The 10,731-nt window shown below is 45.5% G+C and overlaps 4 protein-coding genes across 4 annotated transcripts; all 4 read right to left on the bottom strand.

Annotated features, from left to right (window-relative positions):
- Positions 1 to 1,602: 1,602 nt before the first annotated feature.
- Positions 1,603 to 2,019, bottom strand: N7483_008118 (ankyrin; the record flags this gene model as incomplete). The annotated part of the gene is made up of 1 exon (XM_057091555.1): positions 1,603 to 2,019. One exon carries the CDS (start codon positions 2,017 to 2,019, stop codon positions 1,603 to 1,605), a length of 417 nt encoding a protein of 138 aa, XP_056946296.1.
- Positions 2,020 to 2,090: 71 nt separating this feature from the next.
- Positions 2,091 to 3,710, bottom strand: N7483_008119 (uncharacterized protein; the record flags this gene model as incomplete). The annotated part of the gene is made up of 1 exon (XM_057091556.1): positions 2,091 to 3,710. One exon carries the CDS (start codon positions 3,708 to 3,710, stop codon positions 2,091 to 2,093), a length of 1,620 nt encoding a protein of 539 aa, XP_056946297.1.
- A 1,376-nt stretch (positions 3,711 to 5,086) lies between these two features.
- N7483_008120 (MFS transporter) lies at positions 5,087 to 6,805 on the bottom strand (the record flags this gene model as incomplete). The annotated part of the gene is made up of 4 exons (XM_057091557.1): positions 5,087 to 5,806; positions 5,862 to 6,095; positions 6,153 to 6,542; positions 6,593 to 6,805. The coding sequence occupies 4 exons, from the start codon at positions 6,803 to 6,805 to the stop codon at positions 5,087 to 5,089; spliced, it is 1,557 nt and encodes a 518-aa protein (XP_056946298.1).
- Positions 6,806 to 7,857: 1,052 nt separating this feature from the next.
- Positions 7,858 to 9,627, bottom strand: N7483_008121 (cytochrome P450; the record flags this gene model as incomplete). Its single annotated transcript, XM_057091558.1, has 5 exons — positions 7,858 to 8,032; positions 8,087 to 8,253; positions 8,305 to 8,415; positions 8,466 to 9,334; positions 9,399 to 9,627. 5 exons carry the CDS (start codon positions 9,625 to 9,627, stop codon positions 7,858 to 7,860), a joined length of 1,551 nt encoding a protein of 516 aa, XP_056946299.1.
- Between the last annotated feature and the right edge of the window lie 1,104 nt (positions 9,628 to 10,731).

The following is a 10,731-nucleotide window of genomic DNA, read 5'->3' on the forward strand; positions in this document are numbered from 1 at the left end:
CATCTAAGATATATGGGAATTATGCTGACTCCACTCCAGATCTTTTACACGTGTGTGAGCAGAAATTTTAGATTTTCAAAATTTCTTTTCATCTCAAAAAGTGATGAACAATTTGATTTGAATTTGAATTGACCTGGAAAAACAAATACTATATCGAAGATATCAAGTTGAAGTTGAACTTGAAGGTGAACTTTTGAACACCGTCACGTCAAAATGCCTCCAATTCTCTATGTAATTCGTCATGCACAAGGCGAACACAATGTCAATGTATGGCTGAATCCTACCCCTGGAGCAATGATTTACAGGCGTTAACATGACTCAGGACTCTCACCATATCCGAGACGCATTACTGACAAACACCGGAAAAGCTCAATGTGAAGAGCTACAAGGAAAATGTCCGTTTCTAAGCGAAGTTGAGCTCATCATTGCATCTCTGTTGCGCCGAACTGTTCAAACAGCTGCCTACACGTTTGCTCCTGAACTGGAGAAACGACAAATACCCATCGTTCTGGTTCCCAAGGCGCAAGAAATTAGTAGCTTAGCGTGCGATATTGGACATGATGCTGAAGTCGTGAAATTAGAAGCACCGAAACTGATTATGGATGTTGTCCCTTCGTGGAACTCGGTGAACTTAGACACCACATTGGTTAACGAATCATGGAATTCAAAAGTAATAGACTCTACCCATTTTTTCTTAAGAAAACACTTCATATATCACGTTACCTCTTTGTAAATAGAACAAGTAATATACTCAGTGAATTTCTACATTTCATATATCAGCTAGCTCAGCTTATCTTCAACATCCCCATCATCATATACTACCTGTACAGTGTACCGGTATGCACAGCCATATACGGCACCTGGCATGGTTTAAACTTGAGGCATTCAAACTTCAAGTTCTATTTGAATCTAGATGGTACCTAGTAGCTCATTATACCATGATGTTAAATGATAGGTGCTAATACTTCAAAACAGCCTGAGGGCTTGAATATTATATGTGGCTGTGTGATACAAGTAGTACTCACGAGCTAGGGATATATATATCAAACACCGTGTATGTTTCGCCTCGCGCTTATATGTGACTCGGATGCGCTGGATTTTGCAAAATTGCAATCCCTTCAGGTCATAGCTAGTGACGAGAAATTAGACCCATGATAGATTGTTCAATTGAAAAATGAAAATAATAAATCTGGACATTTCAACCTAGGAAGCCAAGCCCAACTCACTGGCAGCGGGAATGAAGTTTGAAACCTGGTGCCTGAGATGTAAGATTACAATGCAACCTGCCATGGATATTGTTTCTGTTTCTCACTGAAAATGATCCAGGTAACATCATCGTGATTTCTTTTTCTTTGAATTAGCTCTCAGTAGGTAAACTTGAAATGAGCTGATGGGAATGCCAGTAGTAGAGAAAGATTTGTCGAAATTTGTATGTTCTAAATGTCATCTGATCCGCTAGGTAGTCTTTGAGTATGTAGTGCAGATGTGGATGAGAGGTGGAAAACGCACCCGGGTAGTGTACCATGTGGTCAAGCATGCAGCGGGTGATGAATGGAGCTTCACATTGGATTTTTGCACCTAGCAACCCATCGCACGTTAAGTCTAAGCACGAAGGAGACGTTGCGAAGGTTCACAGCGGCTTCGACCATCAATTGTGGCACGTCCAAAACCTCCTCCAACTTTGGTGAGTAAAAAGAGGAAAATGGCAGTAAATTCCGGTGGGGAACAAGATTGTGTCGCAAGGAGATGAAATGGGATGCTCTCCGAGTTGTCAACCCCTGCTATGTCCAGATACCGAGATTGACGGGCAGCCGCGTCGTCCCTGTCACCATATTTCGCGTCGCCAGATTCCAGAGCCCACTCAAGCATGGCACCCATAGCCCAAATGTTGCCCACTTGCGCCGCCAGGTGAAGTGGGGTTTGCCCATTGTCGTCTTTGGAGTTAGGGTCTGCGCCTTGATTAAGGGGGATATGCAAAATTCTGCAAAGTTGAGAGGAGTCACTGGGTGGATGAACCATAGTGAGGTCGAGTGGAGTCTGAGCAAATACATTGTGAGCATGTAGATCACCTCCTCTTGAAATGATGAGCTCTATGATATCAGTACACAGCCAATACGCGGCTCGGTACAACAAAGTGCGACCGAGGGCTCGTAAGCATCAACATGTATGCCTTGATTGAGGAAAAGCTCCACTGCTTTGGCACATTGGCATTGAGCTCCAGGCTCGTAAAGCCTTTGGTAGAAAGAGTCATCACTGTGTCTGCGGTCGCATGAGCGGAGTGAGTCACAATGTTGGCAATAGGATGGTGGACCACTGACCGTCTCTCGAGCCTTGATGATAGCGGGTGGTAGAGAAACTCCTGGATGAGAGTGTTCATACTCTAGTACTCGGAATATCCATTCAGGCGTGATCTCGGGGGAGCCATTGTCAATGAGAAGTGTCAGAGACTCAAGAATGCTCCAATGGCCGTCACCGGGCAATAATGCATAGTGAATTGCAGTGTTTCCTAGACCGTCGATCATGTCGCGTCTTGCTCCACCTTGAATTAGGATCGAGGCAGTTTCCAAACTCCCATGCTCGAGGGCTATGTGAAGCGGGATCTCTCCGTTTGGCTCGACGAAATTGGGCTTGGCGCCATGTTCAAGCAGTATCCGGGCACATTGCGGCTCATTCAAAAGTGCAGCGAGGGCCAAAGGCGTACGATAGCTGGATTGACTTATTGAGGAGGAGGAATGTTGCCTCATCTCTCCAGTATGCAACTCTCTTGTTTGCGTTCCAATGATAGGGTGCAAGTTTCCGTTTGCATCTAAGCCATCGGGACTTAAGCCAGTCTGCAGCAAGATTTCCAGCACGGAAGCTTCACCATACACTGTAGCCAGAGATAGAATGGAAAATAAGCGAAATGTTTGATAGGCGTCCGCTCCGTAATCGAGGAGAATTTGAACGACCTCTCCGTTGCCCCAGGATATTGCAAGTATCATTGGTGTGACGCCATTGAAGTCGAGCATGTCGGGCTCAACTCTCTGTCGAAGTAGGATTTCCAAAACCTCCACATGCCCCTCCCTACAGGCGATGTGGAAGGGCGAGGGTGTGTTTTCTTGGACGTTTTGAGGGAAGTCGGACATCAAATTAACTCCATCATTAAGGAGTAATTGCATTAATGTGGGCTGGTTATGGAGTGCTGCAAGATGGCTGAGTGACAGCCACCCTGCATCCTCACCAGACTCGTGACAATCTATCTCGCTCAGATGCCATGGGATGTGTCCCGCGAGGAGTTGGAATGCTTGCATTTGTCCATGAAGGGCCGCCTCGACCAGTGCATCCCGGTAGAGGGAGAAAAAGGGCATATGTTTATTGCCGTAGTACCCAATATGCCCCTCATAATTGAATACCGGAATGCACTGAAGGAGGTCCCCATTGAATCTGGCGCCCCAGGTGGGCCGCCATTTAACATCCAAACCATCGCAAATCATGTGAAAGCCAGGGGATGCTGCATCCAAGAAGCGTTGGAGGGTTCCTAGCTGGCCTCTTCGGGCTGCCCAAAAGAGCCCGTGGAAATTGATATCGACAATAGAAAGAATGTAAAGTTCGCGGTTTAAAAGTGAGTGGCATCGGCGGCTTGTCCTAGCAAGAGCATTCCGGTCCTCCGGGGAGTCTAGATAAGACATCACCCGAAGGAAAAGCTCAGTCGGTAGCGAGTCAAGTGACATGATTATCTGATTGATTGCGAAGATGGTCAGTGTGTGATCAATGTTGGGAAATATTTTCTGTTCTGAGCCTGTGAAAGCAAGGAAGGAAATATGGGTTTCCGACCTTGGATGATAGGGGTGTATGCACATGTGGGGAGGGAAGTGATAGATTCAAAGATCGTTATACCTGATATGCACAAGGAAAACTATCAAGTTTCTATAACAGAGAGAAGGAGAAGAAGAAGATCAAGGAAGAGAGGGAGCTATAAATACCAGTACTAGAAATAGACCACATGACCCAGGTGCCTAGGAAGTTCAAGGCTATATAGTTTAATAGAGGTATCGTCCAATATTAAGATCATTCCATCTTCTATTCACTATATATTCAAATGTTCATCTTTCCATTATCTGATATCAAGTCGAAGTACAGCCTTTTCTAGTGAATATCAAGTGAATTCAAAATGAGGATTCCATGGGTGTTCAGTGAGAGATCAACATGATAAATCAGGTTTGGATGTGGCCTTGTATCAATTCCAGAGACTGCCGGTCGTTCAATACTATGTAGTAAGTGCCAGTGTGGGGTTCAACTTGAATTGATGGTGGTTCAAGTTGGATCGACATCCATATATATCACAGAGTATATTGTGTGGGGTCTGTTTCTCACTAAACTGAAACATTTGAAGAATTTATCCGCGCTAACTTGACAAGCTCAGGCTGCTCCAGTTTAGTTGACTGAATTGGAATGCGAAGGAGCGCTGAAATCGTTGACGAGTGCATCCTACACTAGTTGAAACTTGAACTGCAGCTGAATCCTTGTCCACCTCAGGCTGGGCACTAGTTGAATATTCACCAGCTGACCAGCTTGTGGCAGTGTACTCTCCCATTAACTGAGCAAATGTGGCTATGACTTTTTGCCAAGGGACTTGTTGTTGCTTTTATACCTAAGAGTAGGCTTCAGGACTGAGTTGGAGCCAGGGAACTTGAGGATGCTGCCCGTGCCCATCTGGACCCCAGGTGGAATCATTGATTAAAAGTATTCTGATTTAAGATGATAGTGCATCGATGAGGATTTGCAATCCTCTAGTAGCACTATCATGATGCTATAACCTTGGAAAGCGCACTAATTATCTCAAATGCGAATATGGTTCCAAATGTCTATAATGAGAACCTTGGAAGTGCTAGTATCTCGAGCTACCAGTTCCAAAGCTCCGAGTCCTCTTTGTTAACATCAACGATTTTAGATCCATCCGAGTGACTACATATCAATACAAGCTCGAGTCTGTCAAATTTCTCCTCTATTCCAAAATTATGATACAAATTGAATTCACATGTCCATATTCATTCTATACAACAGTGATAAAACTGCAAGCATGTCCCTGCCAAGGCATAGCACAGTCTTAACCAGTGGCGTAAGGGCTGGCATTTCGCAGTTTCTCACCAAACTTCCAAAGAAAAATAGGCGCGGGAACACCTATGGCTATTGACACAAATGCCAACACACTGTTCCCCCAACCATAGTGCAGGTCATCGTACATATACGGGGCGAAAAGAGGGAATCCAAACGCAGTCAGAGACCGTAGAACGGAGACAGCGGCCATCGCGCTGGCTGCATATCGCGTATATGTGTCGACGACATAGGTCTGCATGCATTGGAACGTCATCATGTTTCCCATACTGAATATACAGGCGCCAATGTTGGGGGCGATCCAATGTTGGTGTGTTTGGGCTGTCCAGCCATAAATGAAAAGTCCTATTGGAACGCAGAGGACTGTGATGGAGAGCAAGGGTAGTCGGAACTCCGGTCTTCCGATGTCATTATTGCGGGCCTTTAGACGGCGGTATGTGCGGTCGTTCAAGAAAACGCAGATGTAAGTTCCCAACAGAGATCCAAGGCCAAGGGAAATGTAGTTCAATCCTCCGATTCCCGTGAACTCATTGTAATAATCCGGGCTGGTCCATAGGTCGGGGAATGTTGACATCAAGAAGTAGAGGAGCCCGTATGTATAGGACATGTATAGAGTGAGCACGAGGATAATAGGTTGGGTGATGAGAAGGCGGAAAGGTCGCACGAATGCGATTTGCATATCTTCGAGAAGAGATTTGTTTTTTTCGCTCCTCTTCGGTCTGGTATGAGGGATCACCTGTGGCTTTGCGAAGTTTCATCGCCCGTACCTTGAGAATTCGAGGTGCGTAGGTTTCACGGAGAAGGAATAGTCCTGCGACTTGCGCTACCCCAGTAGCGATTGAGGTGGCATAAAAAACCCATCGCCAAGTGGTATTTTCAGCGATGAAGCCACCCATGATTGGGCCTAGAGAGGGACCAAGAAGTGGAGCTAGGCTGAAGATGGCCATAGCTGAGCCGCGCTCCTCGGCTCGGAACATGTCTCCAAGAACTCCTCCACCAACCTTTACGGCACATGGTCAGCGCAATAAATTTTTTCCTAGATTTTTGTCAATACTTACTACCAACGGAACACTTGCTCCCAATCCAGAAAAGAACCGAAAGGCGAGGATTTGGCTCTTGGTCTGAGCAAAGCCACACCCGATATTGAAGGCAAGATAGAATAAATTTGCAAGCTGCAGAATAACAGCCCTGCCATATGTTTCTGAAAAGGGACCAAGAAAAAGTGGCTCGATGGCATATGCGAGGATGAAGATGGACATAGTCAGCTCAAGAACGAATTCTTCTGTGATGTGGAGATCTTCTCCGATGGCAGTCAGGGCGGGTGTTACCATTGTCGAAGACACAGGGGACAGTAAGGTGAACATTGCGACAATTCCCATTGAGATCCATTTCTTTTTCTTGGTCCAATTTTTGGGATTATCTGGGTCATCGGGGCCATTCCACGTTACCTATGCAATCCATTAGTATTCAGTCACGAAAAGATGAGGAAAGTATGTACCAATTTGGAGTCTTGCTGGGAAGCATTGGATCCCTCTGTTCCTGACTTTTCCAGTGGTTGTTGACCCGCCTCCTCCAAGCCAATGTCTCGTTTATTCGCAGTCTTTTCGGTATTTCCATTTTCATTAACACCTTTATTGTTGAAAGCCAACTCCGACCGATCAAGATCGTGAGAGTCGCTGCTGTGAGATGTCGATTTGTCATGGTCGGACATGACCAAGTCGTGTCTGTTGGAGATATATGGGTTCAGAGCTAATTTCAAACAGATGCTGGGAATTTGAAAGATGGTAGAAGCAGGGGAATACAATGTTAATGGATATACACAAATAGTGATGGTACCTATATTCAAATTCAGGTTGTTGATATCATGATGCACATCGAGTACGGAGTACAGGTCAAACGAAGAAACATTGAAAGGCTCGGTGTTAATCAGTCGTCCGACCCTCCGCGACGGGATCTACTAGCCTCATGGGAGGACCTATGATTGCCTTTATATTTATATTTAACAGGGAATAGAGTACATATCGGAGCTGCAGGCGTCGGCATATTGTGGGTCTGACGGAGAATATCTGATCCTCCTATTTGCTGCATATAGAGCTCCATATGTACAGTGTCAAAGGGGCAAGCCAGCGCCACCTGTGGAGGCCGTGACGGATAGTTCACATGTGCAAGTTTCAAGTTACTGCTAGTGGAGATAACTCCGAGGGGATTCCTCCGTGCGGACATCCAGGCTACGTATTTCTCCATTGGTAACAGGGTACTAGGTAGTAGTAGTTCAAGCTGTCCCTTAGTAGTCTACTGTCCAGACCTCGGGATACTAGATATCATGATGCTATCCATAGCATCCACGCCCGGCGTCATACTACCTATCATGATGTACATTACTATAGATGCATATGTGGCAAACACTGGTTCAATATGATCATGATAATTTTCAGCCCGAAGTCGACCCTCCGCCGGAAGATCACACTCTTCGCGGTAGATTGACAGGTGGAAACTAGAATCCTTCCATTCCTGCTATCATAAACATTTGAATCCTTTTCCCTAGCTCGGAAACGGAGACCCCCACTTGGCCCCCGGGTTCAACGCACAGTTACGCACTACCAGATCCACAATAGTAGCTCCACTTAGATCATGTATGTATGATGTGCATGCACATGTGTGTATTAATCTTGTCATCGATGTCTATTGTTGAAAAAGGGCTATCGATGAAAATTTGAAACAGTATGTCATGACACGCGTCATAACCTGGTGGGAATCACGCCACTAATCCTTCAGCACATTCGAGACCTTAACAAGAACTTCCACCTCTCCATTCCGGGTAAGTCCTAGTCCATAATCGCTGACAATAGTCAAATCATCAAGAGTGGTCTTGTAGAGCTCCATATCAAACTGACGAACAAAGCTGGAGATTGTTAAGTATAGCACATGGAACGAGAGGCTATCTTGTTAGAAATTCTTCGTTGATGAGGAATAGTAACTGCAAAAAACTCACTTATATCCTAGACATTGACGACTTCCCCGAGTAAACGAAACCATGTACTTGGTCAGTCGGTCTGCATTCGGTCCGACCTCCATCCAGCGCTCCGGTTTGAAAGAAAACGAGTCTGGAAAGATGCTTTCGTCGTGGTGAACGAGGTATGTCGACATGCTCAAAGGTGTCTATTTCTTTTATCAGTAACTAGTGGTCAAGGTAAGAAAGAGAGAACATACTCCGGGTGGGAGAACATAGTCCTCGTATTTGAGTGCTTCTGCCGGGGCACAGCGAGGCAAGCGGAGTGTCATTCCGTAAGAGAGGCGAAGGGCCTCCCATATAACACCAGACTAGGAAGATTAGCTGCTTCATTCAAATTCGGTTGATTGGGAACACATACCAAATACGGCAGCTGTTCAAGTTGTGCTCCAGTCGCTTTGCTTGTAGGAGTCGGCATAACCGAACGCAATTCCTCGCGGACTTTGTCCCGGATAGAAGGATTGTGAGCGATATGAAAAGCGGCTACAGTCAATGATCGACCGATGGCTTCGGTTCCAGCTTGAAGAATAACACCTGACTCGTCATGAATACGACGGAAAGTTCTCTCTTCTGGTGGGAGTGTTGGGTCCGTGAGCTTTTCGAAGATGGTTCCCTTCTTGGAATCTCGCTTTTCATGACCAGGGTTCTCAGCAACCTGCATTGACTGCGCAGTAAAGTCATAGATCGACTTCATGAAATCCACCACGCTTTGTTTGCCCGGCTGGATCTTAACGACGAGTGACCTAGGGATCATTCGAAGCGTTCGTGCAAATAAAGGAAAGAACCGGTTGATGTGAATGGCATTCGCCGTTTCCGCTATGGCATGGCGAATTTCTCTTCGGAAATTCACATCTTCCAAGAAATCCCAGCTCCGACCGAAGGAGTATTGTGTAATGACATCCGAGGCAAGGGCAGAGAATGCATCATCCAAACGCACGACTGAACCAGCTTGATTAGCGATAGAAAAGCGCTCCATCAACTTCTGTATTTTATCCTCAATCACTGGGGACAGTTCGTTGACTGAGCGTTTCGAGAAGAATGAGCCCACGATGTTTCGACGGTAGCGGTGGTGATCATGATCCACAGTGGCTACCGGCGAACCCTCCACTGAGTATGCTTTAAGGAATTCTGCATCCTTGTTGCGCTTTCTGACACCACCGCTATATATTTCATCGTAGAAAGAGGGATCTAAGATATGAACCTCACGCGGGTTGATCCGGATAATGGGTCCTATTTCAAGGTTGTTTATATATCAGCGCTGAGACATTCATTTTCAGTCATGGGTGAACTTTACCGTACTGCTTGTGCAGTCTTCCGATTTCGAACATGAACTGTCCTCCAACAATCACATCAAAGTAAAACTCGTAAATATGGGATATAGCAGCGAGCTTGGGTCCAGGAATCAATCGAAGTGGATGGAAATAGAGGCGGTAGATTGATCGACCGATGAGATATATGAGTATGCCACCCACCAAAAGGGGAGGCAAAAGAGAAGGTTCCAACATTGCTGAAGCAAAGATCATGATGAAATTCAATTTCAGTAGGTTTGATGTGAAAAGGTCAATAATCAGAGGAGAAGGGGAAGTCTACCGTATCCCAAACATGGACGAATCTTATAGATACTAGTAACTTGGCAAATGCGGTTCCAATTGCTTGTCAAAAGAGTGATCTACGGTATCCATCAAGTCAAACCAGCCCTATTCGTAATCATTTCCTAATTGATGCCGAAATGCGGGAGAATAGTACAGCAGCATAACATCTGAATTACCGGAAGGATTGCGAGCTGATAATATTGCATCATCAGTAGATTGCTTTCGATATGAGCAAGTATGTTCCATGGCCAATCATCAGTCTTATAGACTAGTGGATATAATATCATTGATGATAGTTTACTTTACGTTCACTAATTGTTTTGTATGCGAACTGTCAGGTTGAGCGGGCCTTACGGTTAAACCTGGATTTGTAAAAGGATTCAGGTTTGCCACGCGGATTCAAACGTGGGATGAAACATGAAGTTGCGAGATACTCCGTACCCCGCTTGTGTACAGGATCTCAAGGATTTCGCCTTAGATCTAGATCATGTACATATGGCCCCCGGGTTCGCCAAAGGATCGGGGGCTGTACTAAGAAGCGGGCCGCCCACGCGTGGGAATAAGCACTAGCGCGTACCATGATGTGCAGATAATCCTGACGATCAATGTTCTAAGGTTCCACTATTTTTCCGAGCTGCCAAATCTTGAAGCTCGTATCATACTAGGTCGGAAACCTATGGATTTACTACTATCCAAATGGGCGATAGTAGGTATTACTCGACCATTATTGAAATTCACATGAGATCAAATGGCTGACAGTTGTCATAACCAATTCATGATAATGTTGAGAAATAAAGATTGGCCCTGTTATTTCCCCTCAAAGAATATCAATTGATCACTTAGATTGGATACCACGGCGGCCTCCAGGACTCGGGCGGAATACAACATAGGGCGTCCATGCAGGCTGCAGATACAGGGCCCGGGGCCAATATGATATCCTCACCTGGGCAAACTATTACCCCTCAAGGCGTTCGTGAATCCTTCAACTCCCAGCTACATGGTACTCATTGCGTAATCAATCTACATAGATTGAGC

Source organism: Penicillium malachiteum, assembly GCF_028827825.1.
Source record: "Penicillium malachiteum strain IBT 17515 chromosome Unknown utg000003l:1.0-4950554.0:1.0-4952489.0, whole genome shotgun sequence".
Taxonomy (NCBI): Eukaryota; Fungi; Ascomycota; class Eurotiomycetes; order Eurotiales; family Aspergillaceae; genus Penicillium; species Penicillium malachiteum.